The sequence below is a fragment of the Zeugodacus cucurbitae genome, chromosome 5, assembly GCF_028554725.1.
Source record: "Zeugodacus cucurbitae isolate PBARC_wt_2022May chromosome 5, idZeuCucr1.2, whole genome shotgun sequence".
NCBI classification, from domain to species: Eukaryota; Metazoa; Arthropoda; class Insecta; order Diptera; family Tephritidae; genus Zeugodacus; species Zeugodacus cucurbitae.
This window is the reverse complement of record NC_071670.1, coordinates 6,711,521-6,733,794: the sequence shown is the minus strand read 5'-3', so window position 1 is coordinate 6,733,794 and position 22,274 is coordinate 6,711,521. Positions and strand designations below refer to the sequence as shown.

Below are 22,274 nucleotides of genomic sequence, written 5' to 3'. Positions count from 1 at the left end.
ATTATTGCTCAATTTCTGTTGCCAACTTCATCGACAAAGTAGTCTAGACTCTGCAGTGTAGCCGTCTCAATAGTGGCCTCCACAGCTTCGGTTGAGGATTGTACAGCGCGCACAGTCGCCTTACTTTCGGCCAATTCGTGGCTTAGTTGTTTCAATTTCTCGTGAGCTTTAGTAGCGTCTAATTTATGCTTGCACGTTTTGACTGCTGTTTCACTAATCGCTTCCACCACATCGCCGGTGGCTAGTTTCTTAGTAATGGCTTGTACTTCTTTACTCGCGTTCGCTATTTTCTCACAAGACAAGTGGTTATCGGTTAAGAGCGCACAACGTGTTGCTGCTAATGTCGTGAGTTTCACATATTTCGCGTATAATTGTAAATAATCTTCTTTAACTTCCAAATACTGGCGTGTTTTCTCTTCCACTTGGCGCTTAATGTTAAGCTCGTCGTCACGAAAGCGACGTAAAGTTTCCAAGTATAGCAGATATTGTATATCCTCGGTACCACTGGCGGCACTATTGGGCGATATGGAACCAATGCTGCTGGTGGATGTAGGCGTTGTGGTATTCGCAGACATTTTATTGCATGGGTATTTAAAACTTAACTGATTAATTAAAAATTATTTAATAATTTAACTGTTTAAATAAAATTTATTTTTTAATTCAATCGACCAATTCAATTTAACGTATGCTTCTTCTTGCAATTTTATATTCACCATCACGCTGATTTATGTATATCGTAAACACACTTTTTTGTATAGAAAAATTCTTTTTGTTCACGGTGAATCGAAAAATTCTGCACATAAACTTTATATTTTTTTATTTAAAACAATTACAAAGTAGTAATAAAACAACAATTCATGTGCTTTTTTTGTACAATTATCTTAAATTATTTACATTTGTTAACGCGTTAGTCAACACTGTTGTTTACACTTTTCGTACGCTTCCCAAAACAACATTTTGACAGCAAGTTTTGCCATTTTGTGTTGACGTTCCTTTTTCACAGATTTTTCGCTGTTTAACTCGTGGCGTGTGTATTCTCTGATTTTTCTGCTTAAATATTCGCACAAAAGGTGAAATTATTGATTGAATTACAAGATTTTGCAATAAACATTCATTAATCTCAACTATTGTTGATTTAGATGCCGGGCGTTGACACGATTAAATCATCTTGGGCCGATGAGGTGGAGCTCGACTATGGCGGTCTGCCACCTACCACAGAGACAGTTGAAAACGGCTACAAATACGTCACGGAATATAAGTACAATAAGGATGACAAAAAGACGAAAGTTGTGCGCACCTATAAGATTTCCAAGCAAGTTGTGCCAAAAACCGTAGCCAAACGCCGTACATGGCCGAAATTCGGTGACTCAAAGAATGACAAACCCGGTCCAAATTCACAGACTACTATGGTGTCGGAAGAGATTTTCATGCAATTCCTCAACTCCAAGGAGGAAGAGAAGGCCAACGATCCACTACTCGATCCCACTAAGAATATTGCCAAGTGTCGTATTTGTAATGGTGAGCATTGGTCGGTTAATTGTCCATACAAGGGTACTGCCATGGATACGAATTTAATGGAGAAAAAAGCTGCTGCCGCTGCCACAGCAGTGGTCGAAGCACCCAAAACTGGCAAGTATGTGCCACCATACCTTAAGGACAGTCAAAAAGGTGGTATGGGCATGCGTGGACGCGATGACACCGCCGCTATTCGTATTTCTAACTTGTCGGAATCGATGACAGAGGCCGATTTGGATGAGCTGGTGAAGAAAATTGGTCAGCACAGTAAAATGTATTTGGCGCGCGATAAGAATACCGGTCTCTGCAAAGGTTTTGCGTATGTGCATTTCAAGCAACGCAAGGATGCCGCTGCTGCTATTGAAATTCTCAATGGACACGGTTATGATCATTTGATTTTGAATGTGGAATGGTCGAAGCCGCAAAACAACTGATCGACACTGTCGAAGAGTGTGAGAGCAACATGAGCGTAGCAGCAGCAACATTAATATAATTTTATAACATAAATAAAAAAATATGGCATATATACGAGTATATTTAGCATTTCATGCGCTATTTTACAGTAGGCGATAACTATTGCAAAGGCATAAATGAATGATCAAATAAATAAACCAAAATAACTAAATTCCAAATATTACACTTCGCTTTGCGTGTTTTACGAAAATAATGAATGTTTAGTGTTTGTAACCGTATAAGTGTATGTGTGTGTGTGTTTAATGTGCGGGTCGACTTACATCCGATAAAACGGTTTGCAATTTATCAGCCAAATGTGTGGGCACTATGAATGAACTGTAGGCCGCACCATTGGGCATAGGCGCCTTCAATACCCATTTATCTTCGTCCACATTATATTCCTCAACGCAGTTTACGCCTTCACCATTTTTTGTACCACCCAAGGCAAGCAAATGATAGTTGTATACCACGGCACTGATGCGACTGCGTGCCGTTGTCAGCGAGCAAACCTGTGGTAGGAAAGTTAATAGTTTATAATGATAAAAATAAATCTTAAATACAAACTTTAGACCATTCATTTTTCACAGGATTAAATCGCTCGACTGTAGCCAAGGGTGCATCATTATAGCCACCCAATACGTAAATATAACCATGCGCGACAGCGGCCTGCAAGTTTTTTTTTTCACTTGTTTAGTAATGAATTTACCACAGTCTTAAAACTTTAAATAACTTACACCAGGCGAAGCACGCGCTTCTAACATGCAGGCGCGTGCTTCCCATGTATCTAGCATCGGATCGTAACATTCAACTGAGTTGAGCGCGCATTCATTTTCTGAGCCGCCCATAACATAGATGCGCTCATCGAATACCACCGCTTTTGCGCAGTAGCGGCCTTCCAGCATCGGTGCTACACGCAGCCAATCGCCTGTGCGCATATCGAACCTATTGAGCATAATATTAAATTAGATTTTATTTGAATTTTTTAAATTACACACATTTCCACTGTGTTTTTGGTCACTTTGGAATAACCGCCAATTAAGTATATGTTATCTTGCAATACAGCCACACAAATCAGTTCACGTCGCTTACGTATTGGTTGCGGTGTTTCCCACTGTTGTTTTTCCACATCAAAACGCACCAAATATTTAGTGCCAATGAAGACGAGCGAATTTTTAACGAATATGGTGCCATAATCTGTTTTCTCACCCAAAACCTGACCACAGCGTGTCCAAGCGTCCTCTTCAGGATCATAACGTAGAAAGCGTTTCTGTGATTAGATATTAATTATAGAGGTAAATTTTAAGTGTTACGTCTGTTAATCAATAGTAAACAATAACCATCTCCTACTCACACTTTCATCCATGATATTAACCTCCACAGCCATGAGACAATTGCGCGAGTTGCGTGGTTTGGTGTACTTCAATTTAGTTTGCCAACGCGTTTCCGGCACATGAAACCAATCCAACGCGTCCAATATTAAACGCTCACTACCCGGTATTGGTTTGATGTGCTTGAAAACAAAGGCCGGTTCCAGCTGTGTGATGCGCAGCAGTGAAAGCAAATTTATTAAGTACGGGCGTCGATTTTCCTCATCATATTTATGCCAACGCATTATGGCATCAAACACATCCGCTTCACTGTACACATTCAATTCATCACTCTCCACCAACTCCTCCATGAGTGCGGGACTGAAACGCAGCAGTTCACCGCTCGTGAGCACCTGTGGTTGTTTTTGCAATTTATTAAATAAATAAAAATAATTACTTTTGCCTATAAACTTGTATCTCGCACCTCTTTAAAATGTTCCACGGCAAAGGCGAAAGCTTTAGCACGCAAATCCTTGCAACCGTGATCATCAGCGAATGACATGACCTCCAATAGATTGGCATAACTCAATTTGTTCACTATAAAACGACTGCAATAGCGCACAACATCGTTGAATTGCAAAATTTTTGCCGCTATCACCAGTTTACGTGCTGCGCGCTCATCCAGCGTTAAGCTGCCGGTGTAGCAATAATTGATTAAGGTTTCAAAACTATGTGCATCGATATGTTTTAACGAAATTTCGCTGGCATTCGCTTCCGTGGTGAAGAGCTCTTGAAAATAGCTGCTTGACGCCGCTAATACCAGCCGATGTGCTGGTATGCTATAAAAAAGTTAAATACAAAATCATAAAATAATTAAAAGTAATGTGTCTTCCAACCAACCGCTTCTGGCGTTCGCCCACAGTGAAGACAACATCAATATATTGATTTTTGCTACGACTTTCGCGTATTTGTGCCAAGACCCTATCTGAGAACTTGTATTCTAAATTGCTGGCTGATGGCGCATTAGCCATTAAGGAAGGCTCCATGTTGTTGTCTGCCATTTTTGCATATGTATTTTACAAAATAATTTTAATTTTTTTTTGGTACGAACCGAAATTTTTTATACACAATTAATTTTTTTTTTCAATTTGAATTTGTATAATAAATGAAATTTTGGACGTCAATGCGAAATCATAACGGTTTGTGGTGAAATTTAAATGTATGGTCATGTATATCGATTACACATATTTTCATTTATCGATTTGATGGCGTAGAAAATGTGTGTTTTTGTGCAGGCTATTTTAAATAATTGTATGAAAAATTGTGCAAAAATGGGAAAAATTAAAAAGTGTAATTAAACAATGAGCAATGCAAGCCTAGTGATACTTATATTAGTAACATAACAATTATATAACATAAATATGTCTAAAAAATTATGCAAGTAACATTTATCTAGGCAAATATAAAATTCGTAGATTTTCATCGCCAAGCCACTGCTGCAATATTGCACAAACAAAAAAAATCAAGAATTTGTGAACATATTTGTTGTAATCCTGTAGGTGTTAACAATTACGCCATTTTATTTTGCTTTCGCTTTCTACAACAACGCCTCCCCTTCTAATTAAAAAACAGCATCCCTTTAGTGTTGTTGTTGCACGTCATACAACTGCTGCCGATTGGCTGAAGTAAATTTCGCTTACAGAGAAAGCCACCCCATTCGCATAGTGTTGTAGCAACAACAAGAACAGTCCATTTTTTGGTGGTGTCTATTGAAATCGCATATAAAAGGATGCTGTGCGTCAAGGATATAGCACATTTCAATTTCTACGCGTATACGCGCGTCACGTATGCAGTAACGGAAAGGATTGCGGTACAATTAAATGAAAAGTGAGAACATCTTATATAACCTGCAATAATATAGAGTGTATAAGATTATAAATTATTTGCAGGTAATTAAAAAAACAAAAACTGTGTGATAAAGAAAAGTTGTGTGAAAATGAAAAAAATAATTTTTGTGAAGATATGCAATAGTTTAAATATAAACCGTTTAAGAAAGTGAAATTTGTGTGAAAAAAAATTAACAAATTCTGCATTAAGCGTACATTTTTTTATTTATAATTTTTAAAAATATTTTTTTTATTAATTTTATAAATGTTTAGATTTTTTGTATAAATTTTAAAAATTATTAAAAAATTATTATTTTTAAAATTTATATTTAATTTAATCCAGTTAAAAAGCGGATTCCGTGAACATATTCTAGTCTTAATTATATATTTTTATTTTTAAAAATAAAAAACATATTTTTAATTCTTTTTTCATCAGAAAATTATTATTGAAATTAATTTAAATTATTTCTATTACTGTGATCACATTCGATTTGATGATCCATCAATCATAAATGTTACTCATACGCCCCGTTACTCGTTCTAACTCATATTTGCATAAAGGACAGGTTGAAGTTAAAGTTAACCGTAAATTAATCAATTTCTATACTTTTTAAGAACAATTCTGAAGTTTTAATGCAAATCCTTATAAAATCGATATATTAAATAAATTTCAAGAAAATTTTTCTCTGTGACAAAATCCATTTGATCAGGACTTGTCATTAATTTCGGGTTACGTATCTTGACTGAAGCAATTCGTTGCTCCTTTCTATTTTAAAATACGTTTTTTTAATAGGAATGAGTCAAAAAGCTCTGAAGTAACAAATATGAATTTCAACTTCGATTCTTGCATTGAGCAATAAAATATGCCACTTCTAAAAATCTATGAGACCCACATCATCTTATTGCAGTCTAATCATGCAATTTAATAAATATTAAATTTTTATTGCAAATTGCGAAACGTGCGCGGTAAAACAAATTCTCATGTACCGTTACTTCACAACAACAACAACAACAACACTCACCCCCTTTCGATTTATGTATTTTGATTTCGAATATTTGACTAGGTGTGAAAATATGTGCCGACCATAAAAGAATTCCAAAAAAATAATAACAATAACAAATATAATGTGGTTAGTTAGAGAATACTTAAGCAGCATTTGGCACACGCTAAATAAACGAAAGGGGTGGAATGTTGACACACGCGCGAGCAACAACAAAAAAAATGAAATACAAGTCATAGAACAAATATGAATTGGTAAATAGTAACGGGGTAACGGGGTAAGAAGTAAACCCTCAAGCAAAGAAACCCCTGCAAATAATGCGCTATTGCCTAAAGCGTGCATATAAATATTACAACAACAGTTTGAACTTATGCTTGCTGTTTAACCTGACCACAAATTAAGTGGGCGTGTCAAGTTGTAAATTAATTTTCATAAAAAGTGCACAATTTTGTAAAACATATTTTTTAATCAATCAAAACACCTACATTTTTTTCACCCCCCAACAATGCAGTAATTATACAACACACTGCAGCCGACGACAATATGGTGTACGACATGACGCATATGATGCCGGCACAAAGCATCTCCTTGGGTCGCTATTATCTGCACGATCTCAATGGTAGCGCTGAGAATCATGACTATGTTTTGGACATCGATCGACGCTTTCAGGCGCGCATGGCTTGTGAGACAATGCCACAGGCCTCACCACCACCGCCGCCAACGCCAGCACCACGACGCCGCACCACACCGATCGCACATTTGGATCCCTCCGAATTAGTGGGACTGTCGCGTGAGGAGCGACGCCGTCGGCGACGCGCCACGTTAAAATATCGCACCGCACATGCAACACGCGAACGCATACGCGTCGAAGCGTTTAATGTTAGCTTCGCGGAATTGCGCAAACTGTTGCCCACACTGCCACCGGATAAGAAGTTGTCGAAAATTGAGATACTCAAATTGGCTATATGCTATATAGCGTACTTGAATCATGTGTTGGAAACGCCATAAACGCTAGATTTGTTTCTAATAATTGTTTTGGGAAAATCAGTTGCGCAAATACTTAAACTACTTTCTACTATCTGATAATTTAAGCTGCATTGTGATACCATATAATTTTAAATATTCACTTTATACACTTGACATTTTATTGTATATAACTTTTATTTATAAAATATTTTAAGATTTTCATAATAAATATTAACGACTTTAATTGCATTGTTTACAATTTTTCGCAGTGGTGAGAAAAGTTTTTCACCATTAAGCAATAAATCGATAACTCAAAAAGGACATGACATTTATAGAAATTAATTAATGCTTTTATTATTTATGAGAAAGAATTTTATTAACAAAATTATTGCAATAAGTGTGGATAATTATAATAGATAAAATTACTGGAAATAATAAGCTTGCTATTAGCGATTCAGATTCATAATGGAACATATGTAAATATAAAGTATTGCCTTCGTAACAAGCAAAACATTAAAAATGAAATATCGAACGTCTTAAAAATCTTCTTTAAGTAAATTAATGTATACCTATTCGTATGAAAATTAGTAAAATAACTACACTCAACTCTAAAGCCGACTTTATTTCGAACAAAAATATGCTCCAAACATCCGAACGGGGCAACAAATTGTGATATCGAAGCTGAAACCTGAAGCCTCAGCTGCTGCTTACAACATTTTGCATTTAATTCATACATTTACCGCCATTGGCCACCTGCGGCTTGAATACATAAATGCAGAACGGGCAAGAACAAATATTTGAACACTAGCAGCAAAAGCGAAATATGTGGATAGAGTTGGGGAAGGGAAGGGGGCGTATTGGGAAAGCAGCAAAGACAAATTGTTGTAGGTAGATGTAGGATGACAGCAGTAATCGTCAATGCGTTCCTTTCTCGCTTGCTGCAAAGCGGATGGAGCAACTTTTAGAAATTTTCACAAATATCTATATACAGTTGTGTGAAAAATAATAGCAATAATAGCTTTGAAGCAATATACTGCTATATTTATAATAGCAATAACAACAATAGCAACACATGAACTTAACTTAACTTAAAATAAGGGTGTTCAAAGTACAACCTCTACACCGAAGGAAATTTATTAAAAATCTTAAAAACTGTTTAGAAAACATACAAGGCCAGAAAAACATCATAAATGTTCCAAAAAAGTGGTATCAAGTTGTATAAAAATGAGAAAGAGACTAAAAATAGAGCACCTAAAAGTATGGACGGACGAAAAACCAATCGAAACAAATAAGGAAAGGCTAAGTTCGGGTGTAACCGAACATTTTATACTCTCGCAATTTATTTATTTAACTTTATTTATATTATATAATACACAATTTGACCCACACATTCGTCATATATATTGTATAAAGTCCATTGAAAGTTGGAAACCATAATATTAGGTTAGAAGCACCGAGGTCCTCATGTTCGATACATGGGGCCTTGAAAACCTATGGTCCGATTTCGGCGATTTTTAGAATGGGGCTTCCACACTATAAAGGTAGTATTTGTGCAAAGTTCTGCATCGATATCTTCACTAGTGCTTACTTTAAATATTGTAAAGTTAACGATTCAGATCGTCTTCAAAGTTCTGGTATATAGGAAGTAGGTGCGGTTATGAAGCGATTTGGCCTATTTTCACAACATATCATTGGGATGTAAGGAAACTATTACAAACCAAGTTTCATTGAAATCGGTCGAGTAGTTCCTGAGATATGGTTTTTGACCCATAAGTGGGCGACGCCACGCCCATTTTCCATTTTGTAAAAAAATATGAGTGCAGCTTTCCTCTGCCATTTCTTATGTGAAATTTAGTGTTTCTGACGTTTTTCGTTAGTGAGTTAACCCACTTCTTGTAATTTTCAACCTAACTTTTGTATGGGAGGTGGGCGTGGTTATTATCCGAAAAAAATATGAGTGCAGCTTTCCTCTGCCATTTCTTATGTGAAATTTAGTGTTTCTGACGTTTTTCGTTAGTGAGTTAACCCACTTCTTGTAATTTTCAACCTAACTTTTGTATGGGAGGTGGGCGTGGTTATTATCCGATTTCTTTCATTTTTGGACTGTATTAGAAAGTGGCTAAAAAAAGCGACTGCAGAAAGTTTGGTTTATATAGCTCTATTGGTTTGCTCGATATGTACAAAAAACTTAGTAGGGGGCGGGGCCACGCCCACTTCCCCAAAAAAATTACATACAAATATGCCCCTTCTTAGTGTGATCCTTTGTTCCAAATTTTATTGCCATAGCTTTATTTATGGCTTAGTTAGTTTTCGGTTTTCGCCATTTTGTGGGCGTGGCAGTGGTCCGATTTTGCGCAACCTTCCTATGGTGCCAAGAAATAAGTGTGCCAAGTTTCATCAAGATATCTTAATTTTTACTCAAGTTACAGCTTGCACAGACGGACGGACAGACAGACATTCGGATTTGAACTCCACTATTCACCCTGATCACTTTGGTATATATAACCCTATATCTAACTCGTTTAGTTTTGGGTGTTATAAACAACCGTTATGTGAACAAAACTATAATACTCTCTTTAGCAACTTTTGTTGCGAGAGTATAAAAATATTGAATTCGTTAAAAGGCTCCCAAATATACGCTCTCAGAAAGCTCCAATATCAGATACAGGACGATTTTTTTCAATTTCAAAGACGATGTATTCTAATGATAAAGAAAGAAGTAGAGAACAGCAGAAATAAATATTTATCCAAACTCCGAGATCACTCAAACCCATTGGCTAATGCTTTATTACATTCTTGTAATCAATCACGTCTAAAAAGAAGAGATATGCCAGCACACTAAAGAGAAACGCTTCACCAAAATAACTCAATCACTTGGTTGAGCTTGTCTAGTTTTAATTAGAATTAAGATGTTATAACTTGTTGTTAGGCTTCAAAGAACAGATTCAATAAATAAAGAAATATGAAAAAAAAGGTTATTAACATTTCCAAGCCTGGAGAATAAGGATTGGGAAACCATGTCACTTGACAGTTATAACTTCGAGATATTAAAAGACCTCGTCTCCTAGGATACAGTTTAAACACCAACAATAACGTCAGCCACAAAACCAAACGGAGAAACACTCTTACCAACAGGTGATATCACGGGCTCAGTGAGCTATTGAAAATTGAGGCCTTTCTCGCAAAGTAACACTCTATAAGTCACTTATCATACCCGTTCAGACGTTCAGATGCTTGATGCGGAAACATGGACGATGGCGCACAACGATGAGCACCCCTGAGGAACGTTCGAGAGGAAAAGTTCTCCGAAAGTTTTGGCCCCCCTACGCGTGGGCGAAGGTGAGTACGGGTCTCAATGCAATGACGAGCTGCCCCCTGGCGGCTGACGCAGAAAAGGACGACCTAAACTCTGGTGGATGAATCAAGTGGATGAACTGCTGAAATTTTAATTATCCAACTGGCGGCGTTGTGCTCATTGCAGAGACGACTGACGAAGTATTATTACGCAGCCAAAAACGGCACGCGGTTGTAGTGGAAATTTGATGATGATGAATAGAATTGGTTACAGTTCAGTACATAAAGGAAGAAGTTTCCAAAGAATTAAACCATTCAGGCAGTCGAGTGCCTCATATTATATGTACTAGGAGATGTGTTAAGAATATCTTAAGAGGCAACAATATTGACGATAGAGACTGGCCAATTCATTTCCCTCATTTGAATTTCTACGAAATTGTGTGGAACATGGTTTGTAACGTGTAATAAAACTATTTACAAATTGTAGAGCGGTTCGGTTGACAGCTTCAACGGTAAATGAACGCAAAAAGATGCCGACGGCATTCGGAAAAATGCTTATTGAACAAATATTAAATTATTTTTGTTAAATATTAATTCTTTTTATTGAACTCTAAGTTTGTCTTTATATTGCACACAACTGTACGTTCATTAGTGATATGTTTTATAATTAAAATATTTTTTCTGGCAACTATTTTTTTATGAATGATTTTATGATAATTTTTAATATTTTTTTTATATTATATTATTTTTTAAATATATATATTTTTCTAATTTTATTTATTTTTAATACTATTTTTCATTTTTTTTATTTTATTTATCTCATTTACCAAAACTATGTGCAAAATATAGTATAATAACCATACAACGCAATTTTAAAAACATTCCAGCAAACATGCGTAAACAACCCGGTTCCTGGCAACCATAATTATTTGCTCACACTGCGCCTAAAGCTCTGCCTACCTGCGTTGTCCTGGCATTTTTAATGTTGTTTTTTACATTTCCATACATTTTAAAGTGAAAATTTGTTCGGCATACAAACCAAATACCTTAAATATGCAGTAAAAATCACAGCAACACTACAAAACTAAAAACGTAAAGAGTAAAAACAAAATAAAAAATATTTGACAGTAAAAAAATATTATTGTATAAAAAATTCTGAAGCGCTTTAAAGAATAAAAAAGTTATAGTTAAGAAATTATTTTCATTTTACCTTACCTTGTGGCGCACACTATTAACGTGCTACCGTGTAATGGCGTATCATTTTAGTGCTAATCAGGTATTTTTCGAAGAAATACTTTAAAACTAAATTGCAAGCAGTTGAAAATGTGTTTTTGAACAATTAACAGATAATTTGAGTGCAACATTTTTTTTGAAAAATATCAATGAACGCGGTTTCATAACCTCAATTGCGTTGACGAAGTGTAGGTTCCTAACCATAAATATTGCAAATAATGAAATCGGTCAGAAAAACTAAATTAATATATTACAAATATATGCAATGTTATTTCAAGTGAAATAATTTTCGTGCAAATATCTAACGGTACCATGAGAAATTGCGCACACCAATGTCAGCTAAGTTGGCTGCGTTTGAAGCAAGCAACTAATTAAAGCATATTTTTGTGCAATTTCCATATCTATAAGTTTAGATAATCGCGCTTTGAGCTGTCTACTGTCAGCTTAACTAAAACTTTGTCTATCATTTTTGCTGTAATCATATTTTCTTGCAAACTGCGACGTGTGACAGTTGTATAGAATTGCAAATGTTAATAGAATGCACGGTATTTTAATGATTTGTTGACAAAAGTAGGCCACGGGGCATCTCTATAAATAGCTGCGTATAAAAACAGGGTTGGTTGATAATATTTTTGGTGCTTTGAAGTGTTTTTTTTTAATATTTTGTATTATTTTTATTTCTTAAATTAAATTTTTAATTTATTTTAATTTATTTTTTAAATTAAATTAGTTAATTTTAGTATTTGTTAATTGTTATTGATTTATAATATCTGTTGTAATTTATTTATAACTTATATTGTATTACTTTCAAATTTATTTGATTTATTTTCATTTCTAATAAGTTTTTGAATTTAGTTTCTTTTTAAAATTTATGTTATAATGTTAAAAAATGTTGTAAATATTTTATTGCTATTTTTGATAAAAAAATGTTTTGTTTTTATTTTAGTTTTTTATGTATGTTTTATTTTATATTTTTTAATATTTTTAAAAAATAAATTAATAAATTTATTAAAAAGGATTAACATAAATAACAAAAAAAAATATTTTAAAGGTATATTAAAAAAATATATCTAAAATGTATGTATTTTCAATATTTTTTGTATAAATAACAAATGTTTTAATTTTAATTTATTAATTTATTTTTTATTTTAATTTTTGTTAATTTAACTTTATTTTTATTTTTAATACAAATAAAATTATAACTTTTTAATTTATTAATTATAATTATTTAGCATTAAATTGCTTTAATTGCATTATTTTATTTTATACCATAATTTTATTACTATTTTTTTATTACTATTTTTGTTTATTTAAGTGCCTATATTTGATGTTGTTTTTTTGTTCAATTATTCATATTTTTATCTGTGTTTACATATTTACAAGAGGATCTGCATTAACATTTTATTTTATTTTATTTTATTTATTTTTTTTTTTTATTTTTTTTTATTTTTTTATATTTTTTTATTTTATTTTTTTTATTTAATTTAATTCATTTTATTTTATTTTATTATTTTTTTTTTAATTTAATTTATTTCATTTTATTTTATTTTATTTTATTTCATTTAATTTTCATTTCATTTCATATTTTGTTTTATTTTTTATTTATTTTTATTTTATTTTATTTTATTTATTTATTTATTTTTATTTAATTTATTTTATTTTAATTTATTTTATTTTAATTTATTTAATTTAATTTAATTTAATTTATTTCATTTATTTTATTTTATTTTATTTTATTCTATTTTATTTTATTTATATTTTTATTATTATTTTATTTTATTTTTTATTTTATTTTAATTTAATTTAATTTTATTTGATTTATTTTTTTATTTTTATTTTATTTAATTTAATTTAATTTTATTTTATTTTATTTATTTCACTTATTTTATTTTATTTTATTTTATTTCATTTAATTTTATTTTATTTTTAATTTATTTTATTTTATTTTATTTTTTATTTTTTTTTATTTTATTTTATTATATTTTATTTTTTATTATATTATTTTTTTTTTCTTTTATGCTTATAGTCTTTCATTTTTTATGTTTTTTATATAAAAAATATTTTTGAAGCACCCTGTTTTGTATATAACATTTATTGCGGTTTGCTGCTACACGAAAAGAAAAAATTAAATTAATATTTGTACATAGTAACGATTTTGCTTAACAACGACAAAGTTTTATTATAAATAGTTATAAATAGTATTTCTGCTTTCTGTTCGTAAGCATATGTATTTCCATATGTACATACCAATCTACATATGTACCTCCATGAAATACTTTCAGTTGAATGACATGTAAGAAACTCCACAAATTTCGCATAGCGCCGCCAGCATACCAATAGCAGTTAGTGTTACAATTCAGTGGGAATTAAGACCTTTATAAGTTAACGGTACATCACTGGGGAGCAGATAATTCGAAAGTGATAGTGCTATGCCAACGCTACCGATAGTGGCGACATTTAATTGATTGGACATTATACTAATTTACTTACAATTGATTGGACATCTGTTTTGTTTTCGTGTTTTATCTATTTATCTATTTATTTTCGTATTTCCGTATTTTTACGAAGAAAGCGTCTTACAAATTTGGGTGTGTGTTTGTGTGTTTTACGTAAAACAAATTGTTGAAAAAGGTAGTCAATGATGCTCTCAAATATTTACGTACATAATAGTGCAGATTGCCGTGAAATTAGTTAAAGTAGCCAGTGAACCTGTCTACTAAGCCTAGTATTTGCTTTCTACATACTTTTTTTATATATCTACATATGTATAATAAGTTGAAATGTGTGTTGTCTGGTTACTTGTGCCATCACTCTACCGCCACACGTGCAACCTTCAACCGCCTGTTAGCCTTTTATACTCTCCTGCAATTTTTTAATTCTTATTTTTGGGGTGTAATGACGCTGTCCGGGGGTGTGACACCCTTCGTCGTGTTTCCGCGTTGTTTGGTCATTGTTGCCACTTGCATACAATACAAACAGACAGGCGTGTATGTAGCTTCTTGACTACATAATCCACGCATAAAACGTGATAAATGACACCCTCGGGTATGCGTATAAAAATCATCTGTTGGTTGGTTGCATAGGTTGTTGGCATTGCTTGTACAGTGGTGTGAAGTGAAGAAGTGTAAAATATTTGAAAAAAAAATTAATTCAAATAGTGTAGTGTCTTCTTCTGTCTTGGAATATAAAAAAAAATATATTCTTTTATTAAAAATATATAATTCGTATCTCAATATTATAGTACTAATGAATTCACTTTCAATTATCCAAATTAATCGATTACACTCAATAATCTCGAAAAATATCATCGAAAAAATTAACCTGGAATTTTGCACCGTTAGTTGAAACGATTTTTTTTAAAGAATACTAAAATGTTCTCCGTTCAATTCAACCAACAATTGTACCATTTTCTTCAGCATAATTTTAACACCAGTTTTACACCATTTTGTACCACTGTACATACTGTGAACTCGCTGGTATTACAGCTCACGCGTGGAAATTGCAAAAAGTCCCGTTACTATAGTTGTCTACAAAAATACAAAGACGCTCTCAGAGCAGATAAATTCCTATTGTTGCTTGTGCTAATTGAGTTTAAAATCAATTTGTATTTCACACTTGAACCAATGACACTTCCAAACACTTCTAAATACACTCGATATATGTAGTCGAAATAAAAGTGGCGCTGCCTTGCAAATATTTACAACAACAATATCGCGCTTGGTAATTTTACGCAGCTTAAAGCATTACAACAACTTTCGCTGCAAATCCTCAAACCTCGCGTATTACGAGTACTTGTTGTTGTTGCCCTTGTTGCATACATAAGTCGATGTAATTGCCGTGTAAATTTAATTACAATAACACAGTGTGTTTGTTGTATTTTTTTGTTGTTGCCTCTGCACGTGCCGTTGCTTGTGGTTTCATGCCATTTACTCCATTACCACTCAACACAATCTTCGCAACCAGCGTTACGCGCGCTTTGTGGGTGCTCAATCATTGCTGGTGTTGACAAGTGCCCATTGGTCCGTACTGCTGCCGGCATAACGGCAATTCTCAGTGCGTATGTTTGGTTGCAAGCGGTAGTGAGACATCAAAAATTTGTCAACTTGCCTACATTTGCATATGTTAATTGAAAATATTTGTTGTTGGTGGCTATTGAGGTTATGTTGCAGTTGGTTTTCTCACGGTTCGACGACGAGTGGGCGGCATGGGATGACCGCCTTCATTTGCGGTTGGCTGGGACTGACTTTACTGCATGATTTTTCAAAGAAGATATGCCGCTCTTTTTATTCGCTAGAGTTCCTAAACCGTACTGTTCTACACTTTTCGCTTCCATAGTGTCTCTGGACTTTTTTGCTTGATCTTTCGCATTGATTGTGGTGATATTTTCTTCATAAAAGCTAACTACTCGTCTCAAACCAACCGATAGGGATCAAATAACTTCCATATGACTCTGTTTTTTTGTAACAATCAGTTGTTTAATCTCCATCGATTTGGTACTAGGTTAGTTTAGGTTAGTAAACTGGCTGTTCCCCAAAGGGAAACACACTTAGACTATGAAATACAGTTCGTTGTGAAGCCAGGATCATCCGCTTGATTAAATATTAAGACTCAACGAAGCGTCCTGAACTTACTACATATCTGCAGAGGTTTTTCACTTCTATAACGGCTAGTTCGCGCGGTTGTTTAAGAAGTGTGTTAAAGCGATTCCAGAAGCTACCATCCGCAGACATTTTCAACCTAACAGCGTGGATGGGTAAAATGACAGTTAAAACTCCTAAGACTTCTAAGAAATATGAGCTTTGAGAAGGGTGAAGAGCTCCCTAGACCTCTTGAGATTCACCTTAAACCAGAAGGATCTGGTGACTACAGAACTATTAGTGGCTGTCCAGCGTTTGTCTAGTTCACCTGAGTCCCAACTGTTCACAAGTAAACCACAATAGGATAGCGGTGCTTCCACTTGTTCCCATGCTTCTGTTAGCGAGATTGACGTGCCTAACCATGCAAGCTCACCAGCTTTACAATTTCCCTCGATTCCGCCATGACCACGATAATGAATAAGCATTCGTTAACCAGTCTAGATCAAACAGTCCCCGCTGTACTATCAGATAGAATCTTCACTTCTCTGAAGGTTGCTGGGCTCTGTAACAATACATCCGCTGTTATCTTTATAGCAGTTACTTCCGCTTGAAAAACACTCCAATAGTCGGGAACTCTGAAGCTAAAGTTAATAAGAAGTTCCCGGCTAACTTCGACCCATCCCTTAAGAAGCGTCTCTCCTCCAACGACTTCTTCATACCCAAACCGCGCCCGTGAAAATAAGAGTAAAAAAGGAATAGTCAGGTCTAGGCTCAACTTGAATGTAGGCATTATGTTATAAAGTTGTCAAATGTTAAGCGTTTCAAGAGTTCAAGACTACCGACCGTCCGTCGGAAAATGGACTTTGCTCACGTTTAATTCCTGATGGATGCACTTTCCCTCTTTCATATCATAAAAACGGACTTTTAACCATCCAAGGACTATTAAGTCGGCAGCATTCCTCAAAATTATTTGGGTACTCTTCATACCACTACAACAACAATAGCTATGATCGTTTGCACAAAAAATCGTTCTGAAATTATTCCAAAATTCTATTTGTCAAAGTTATAAATTTTCCAATTGGATTTAGTTATGATAAATGACACAACCGATTAACGGTAGTAGTCTTGACGCTTCCACTTGCTAAAAAATCTTTACAAATGTTAATAAATCGCCTGGTTGTTTTTTATGCTGGTTTTCAAAAAGTAAACAAGGATTATAACGGTATTAGGCGCAATACTCTGCGTAATCGCTGCATACATATGTGATTTAAAAAATTACACCATGTAATTGCTGCTCATGCCGATTGAGGGATGGTACAACAACACTTAGCTTGAACTTGAGCTTGAGCTTGTGCAGGAGAGCTATGACAGCAGAATAGGGTGACGCCGAGCGAGCAAGCGAGTATTCATGTACGAAGTGACTTTTTATTAATAAATAGTTTTTTTAGCGCAGGGATGTTTGAGCAACTGCAACAAAACGCCCAATTTTTGTGTGTAGGATATGTACGAGTAACTGTAATTTGTATGCGTTGGTATTTAAAGGCTTAAAATGATATAAATTAACGCATCAAAGTTAGCTATGAAATATAGTCCGTCACGCCGGGGAACAGGTTGTGCGGGATTTGTATCAATATGTCGCGATATCTGAATGACAAGTCTGAATTCTGTATGTGACAGCGCCCTTGAGTTTGTTACTCATTTTTGTTGTTTTCTCTATTTCCCAGTTCGAGAAGGCTTACAGCGCCAAACGTCTATGCAATTGGGAGTTACCGAAGTGGTATCCACCAAAACCGCGCTCCCACAAGAAGCCGACGATAATAATTGCTGGCAATAACGGGCATTTACTGTGCAGTGCCGAACGGTGAGTACTTGGAGGTATTTGCGTACTGCGGATTGAGTTATGACATTAGCTTTAGGAAATATAAAGTAGTCATAAAACGAAGATTGATTAGAGAAGAACCTTCCTCTTACCACTCTACCCAGTTACAACCTTGAATCCTTTGTCGTTAGATGATACAGAGGTTATAAGAGATCGTTTGACACGACGTAGTTCGAGTCGTATGATTTCAAGGTCCAATCGATTGGTTACCATCTTTGGAAAAAGCTTTAGAATGTCTGGAATCTTCAATAGATAGATAGATTACAGCCTATTGATACAATCTGAAACTTCAAGGCTAGAAAATATTTCCGTGAAAGTTAAATATCTTAACCAATCTTCTCAGATTAGCTGGATCTCGGACTTAGTAACGAATTCTTTAAGGATATCTGTCCATTTTATCTTATTGGTATAGGTTTGAGACTTAAAGCAACTTTAGAAAAGTTTGTAGGGGTCAAATCGAATGATTGATGAGGCTAGTTGTATAACGTTGTTCCTTTCTATATATTGCGGTCGGTTCGCTTTCTGTTCCGTTGAAAATGATCAGGTTTGAAGATCTAAGACCTCAGTCAGACAGTGAGAAATGATAGTTAAATTCGTGTCGGAGCTCTGGAGAGCTGTAGAGATGTCAGCCTTCTATTAAGCTGACTTTTCCATGGTCCAAGGTCGACTTTAAATATTTCGTTTCATTTTAACATACGTTTCAAGAACCCATTAGGATCTCCTCTGCTTTAGTCTTTGTACTCTTTCTTGTAACTACTTTCACAAACCAATTTTCAGCACCGATAAAAATCCCTGGGGCTACTTTCGCAGCACTTACGAGCTACCACGTAAAATCACTCGTAAATTTGCCGACGAATACAACGAGTGTCTGATTAGAAAACATAAATGGCGAAATTTTCCGCGTAAAAAAACGGTTTGTGGAAAAAAAGATGAACCACCGAAATGTGAAGATAAATGCGAAACCGTCAGACGTCTATTCAGTCCAGGTGAGCAAGGCATTGGAAAGTGCGCTAAGGGTCAAGAGAAAAAAGTGAGTATAGGCTCAACGTTTTTGAAACTTTTGCTCATTCTTTATGTAACTTTTTCGTTTAACACATCTTTTTGTTGACGTACTTTTTCGGTTGATACAAAGAAACTAAAGAAGAAAAATAGGAAGGGTAATGAGAAGAAACCCGAAGAGCCCTGCGAAATCAAACAAATACCACCAGCATGCTAAAATATATTCGTTATAATCTAACTCCATATCTATTTTGCGTATTTTATTTTGTCATCCACCAGAATAATAATATCTACCGAAAAACCTCTTGACTTGCCTTTCTTTTTTATATAAGCGTTGCGATTTAGAGTACGTGCCTGGTGATTTTACGCCCTACGAACAACAACACCCCACGCGTGACCAATTGCTGCGGCAAAAGTACGAACGCGACCATAATATAGAACCCGAACTGCCATTGGATAAGCTCAAACTTGGAGATCACCTTTGTAATTCGGTGAAGCCGGACGTTACGCTTACGCGTCCACTGATACTACAGTTGACGCGTGTATCTTCACCAACCGCGAACGCTGCAAATACTTCTGAGCTGGAACTCATTGTGCCGACTGTATCGAAAATTGACCTAATGCCACAAGTGCAGACGGAAACGTCGTTATTGCCGCAAACAGCTGGTTTGACGGATTCCGTTGGACCAAGTTTGGAATATTTTAAAAAGAAATTCGGTTATCAAAGTCCGGATTCAACAGCGCTACAAGAACTTGAGCAAAAAATGCCACTCAAATCAATTACAGCGAAACCCAACGAGCGTTCCCCATCGCCCATCATACCGCCCTATGCTAACTTCGAACTAGCTAAACGCATGCATCATGACAATTTGGACCATCAACCGCTGCCAGATTGTGTGGTGGACATGGCGTTTCGCAAGCGCCAAATCACGGGTGAGCATCCCGGCTTAGCGCTCGATATTGCGCCATTCGCCACAGGTGTAGGCATCAGAACGCATAATGCTGGTCCCACACATTGTACGAAAATGAAAGTTTTTCGACCACGCACCTGCGGCGTTGTACCCAAAGCTTATGCTGGTGATTTAACGCGCGCGATTTCCTCGGCGCAACCGGATAAACCAATGACAGCTATGGATTTGGCCATCGGTTGGGACTATAGACCCGGCAATCCGGCGGACGAACCACGACCACCGCCACATATCGACGGTTCGGCTGATACCGCCGGCCCCGCTGTGTTCAATTATGTAAAAACACCACGCGATGAGCCGACCACAGATCTTGGACGCTCGGCGGGTGTATTCAACAGTACGCTCGGCGAAACGGGCTTTTTCGATAAGGACATCATGCGTCGCAAATCGGACTTTGGCGGTCGTGCGTTGATTGAACGCGAGACGGACTGTCCCTGTAGCACGGATGATTGTTTGGTGCGCGCGGCACCACCACGTGCGCGCAGCGTAACGCGCGATTGTGCAATGCCTGCAAATCGTCTAAGCAAGCAATATCAATCGTCACCTAACATCATAGCCGAGGAGGGATACCGTGCATTGCGCCAGAAATATCTCGGCGGCAGCGGCGGTAGTATGGCAGCTTCCTGTGAAGCGCTCGCACCCGAGCGCGGCTGTAGACGTTCAAAACAAAATATGGGTGCGCCGGGCTTTCTGAGCCGTGCGCGCTCACGTCTATGCCATAAAGTAGCACCCGAGCCACCGCGTTGTTACCACGCAGCACCGCCGCCGCGTTCCAACTGTAAAGCGCCATTTCGCGTTGGTGTACCCAAATACAGTGCGGCCGGTCATTTTATTAGTACGGACAGCGGCTGCAGTATGGCATCGCACAATGCCAGTCGTGTGCTGGTAGTGCCGCGTCAACGTGATCCTTACGCCAAACGGAATTATGATATTGATACTTTGGTGCCACCATTTCGTTGCTTTGGTGGCGGTGCTGGCGAGGGCGGCTATCCAGAGCATTGGCGTTTGGCCAGTGTATATCAACATGCCTATAAACCGCTCGAGCAACGACGTCGGCCACTACTGCAGACAGTTTATAAGTAATCCATGACTTAGTCAGCGAGTATTTCGCAAAGCGTGATTCAAATAAAATATTTGCTGATAATAAAATATGTACATAAATATAAAAATCTTTTAAATTTTAGAGACTCATTTAGAGCTGACAAAAGTTGCTAAGAGAGAATTATAGTTTGGTTCACATAACGGTTGTTTGTAAGTCATAAAACTAAACGAGTTAGATATAGGATGATATATATGTATCAAAATCATCAGGGTGACGAGATGAGTTGAAATCCGAATGTCTGTCTGTCTGTCTGTCCGTGCAATGGATGAGTTGATTAAAAATTAAGATATCTTGACGAAACTTCGTGGGAGGGTTGCTATTGAAAGTGGGCAAAATCGGACCACTGCCACGCCCACAAAATGGCGAAATAGAAAACCTATAAAGTGTCATAACTAAGCCATAAATAAAGTTATAAAAGTTAAGTTTGGTATAACGGGTCGCACTAAGAAGGGACGTATTTGGATGTAATTTTTTTTGGGTAGTGGGTGTAGCCCCGCCCCCAAATAGTTTTTTTTTGTACATATCTCGCAAACCAATAAAGCTATACAAACCAAACTCTCTGCAGTCGTTTCTCTCAGCCACTTCTTAATACAGTCCAAAAATGAATGAAATCGGATAATAACAACGCCCACCTCCTATACAAAGGATAGGTTAAAAATTACTGAAAGTGCGTTTATTCACTAACGAAAAACATCAGGAACAGCAAATTTTACAGAAAAATGGCAGAAGGAAGCTGCACTCAGACATAAAATATGGAAAATGGGCGTGGCGTCGCCCATTTATGTATGTGGCAAAAACCATTTCTCAGAAACTACTCCACCGATTTCAATGAAATTCGGTATATAACACTTTCTTGACACCCTGATGGCACGGCCGGAATATGGGCGAAATCGGTTCACAACCACGCCTACTTCCCATATAACTCAATTTTGAATTCCAACTGATTCCTTCATTTTCTATTATATACATTATGAACCAATCAAGATAGCGGGGTAAAACTGTAAATAAATACTGTATTTGAGCTGTGGCTTCACTTGTGGAAAAATTTTTGAAATCGGACAATAACTTTTCAAGGCCCCGGTTATCGTAGAATA

The 22,274-nt window shown here is 35.9% G+C and overlaps 5 protein-coding genes across 6 annotated transcripts; 3 read left to right on the top strand and 2 right to left on the bottom strand.

Annotated features, from left to right (window-relative positions):
- Window positions 1-8: 8 nt before the first annotated feature.
- Window positions 9-773, bottom strand: LOC105216745 (augmin complex subunit dgt4). The gene is made up of 2 exons (XM_011191383.3): window positions 670-773; window positions 9-602 (listed from the first exon to the last, which is right to left on the bottom strand). The coding sequence occupies exon 2, from the start codon at window positions 573-575 to the stop codon at window positions 9-11; it is 567 nt and encodes a 188-aa protein (XP_011189685.2). The 5' UTR covers window positions 576-602; window positions 670-773.
- Window positions 774-915: 142 nt separating this feature from the next.
- Window positions 916-2,140, top strand: LOC105216742 (eukaryotic translation initiation factor 3 subunit G-1). Its single transcript, XM_011191380.3, has 2 exons — window positions 916-1,070; window positions 1,140-2,140. The coding sequence occupies exon 2, from the start codon at window positions 1,140-1,142 to the stop codon at window positions 1,947-1,949; it is 810 nt and encodes a 269-aa protein (XP_011189682.1). The 5' UTR covers window positions 916-1,070; the 3' UTR covers window positions 1,950-2,140.
- On the bottom strand, window positions 2,031-4,458 carry LOC105216741 (kelch-like protein diablo). Its single transcript, XM_011191379.3, has 7 exons — window positions 4,176-4,458; window positions 3,760-4,114; window positions 3,320-3,688; window positions 2,964-3,235; window positions 2,703-2,910; window positions 2,533-2,634; window positions 2,031-2,477 (listed from the first exon to the last, which is right to left on the bottom strand). Exons 1-7 carry the CDS (start codon window positions 4,334-4,336, stop codon window positions 2,229-2,231), a joined length of 1,716 nt encoding a protein of 571 aa, XP_011189681.1. The 5' UTR covers window positions 4,337-4,458; the 3' UTR covers window positions 2,031-2,228.
- A 29-nt stretch (window positions 4,459-4,487) lies between these two features.
- Window positions 4,488-7,441, top strand: LOC105216740 (helix-loop-helix protein 1). Of its 2 annotated transcripts, none has more exons than XM_011191377.3 (2): window positions 4,488-5,162; window positions 6,674-7,441. In XM_011191377.3, exons 1-2 carry the CDS (start codon window positions 5,156-5,158, stop codon window positions 7,168-7,170), a joined length of 504 nt encoding a protein of 167 aa, XP_011189679.1. In that variant the 5' UTR covers window positions 4,488-5,155; the 3' UTR covers window positions 7,171-7,441. The 2 variants fall into 2 exon arrangements, with proteins under 2 accessions (XP_011189679.1, XP_011189680.1); XM_011191378.3 differs by having other exon boundaries at window positions 4,488-5,224.
- Window positions 7,442-11,497: 4,056 nt separating this feature from the next.
- LOC105216739 (uncharacterized) lies at window positions 11,498-21,176 on the top strand. Its single transcript, XM_054230960.1, has 4 exons — window positions 11,498-11,698; window positions 17,957-18,093; window positions 18,889-19,141; window positions 19,401-21,176. Exons 1-4 carry the CDS (start codon window positions 11,672-11,674, stop codon window positions 21,159-21,161), a joined length of 2,178 nt encoding a protein of 725 aa, XP_054086935.1. The 5' UTR covers window positions 11,498-11,671; the 3' UTR covers window positions 21,162-21,176.
- Window positions 21,177-22,274: the final 1,098 nt, after the last annotated feature.

Coding starts and splice junctions, on each gene's coding strand:
- LOC105216745 (XM_011191383.3), bottom strand. CDS start 575: ATGTCTGCGAATACCACAACGCCTACATCCACCAGCAGCATTGGTTCC.
- LOC105216742 (XM_011191380.3), top strand. CDS start 1,140: ATGCCGGGCGTTGACACGATTAAATCATCTTGGGCCGATGAGGTGGAG.
- LOC105216741 (XM_011191379.3), bottom strand. CDS start 4,336: ATGGCAGACAACAACATGGAGCCTTCCTTAATGGCTAATGCGCCATCA. Junction 3,689..3,759: donor CCGTGGAACATTTTAAAGAG/GTGCGAGATACA, acceptor AAACAACCACAG/GTGCTCACGAGCGGTGAACT. Junction 2,635..2,702: donor AAGCGCGTGCTTCGCCTGGT/GTAAGTTATTTA, acceptor AAAAACTTGCAG/GCCGCTGTCGCGCATGGTTA.
- LOC105216739 (XM_054230960.1), top strand. CDS start 11,672: ATGGCGTATCATTTTAGTGCTAATCAG. Junction 11,699..17,956: donor ATCATTTTAGTGCTAATCAG/GTATTTTTCGAA, acceptor TCTATTTCCCAG/TTCGAGAAGGCTTACAGCGC. Junction 18,094..18,888: donor TTACTGTGCAGTGCCGAACG/GTGAGTACTTGG, acceptor ACCAATTTTCAG/CACCGATAAAAATCCCTGGG.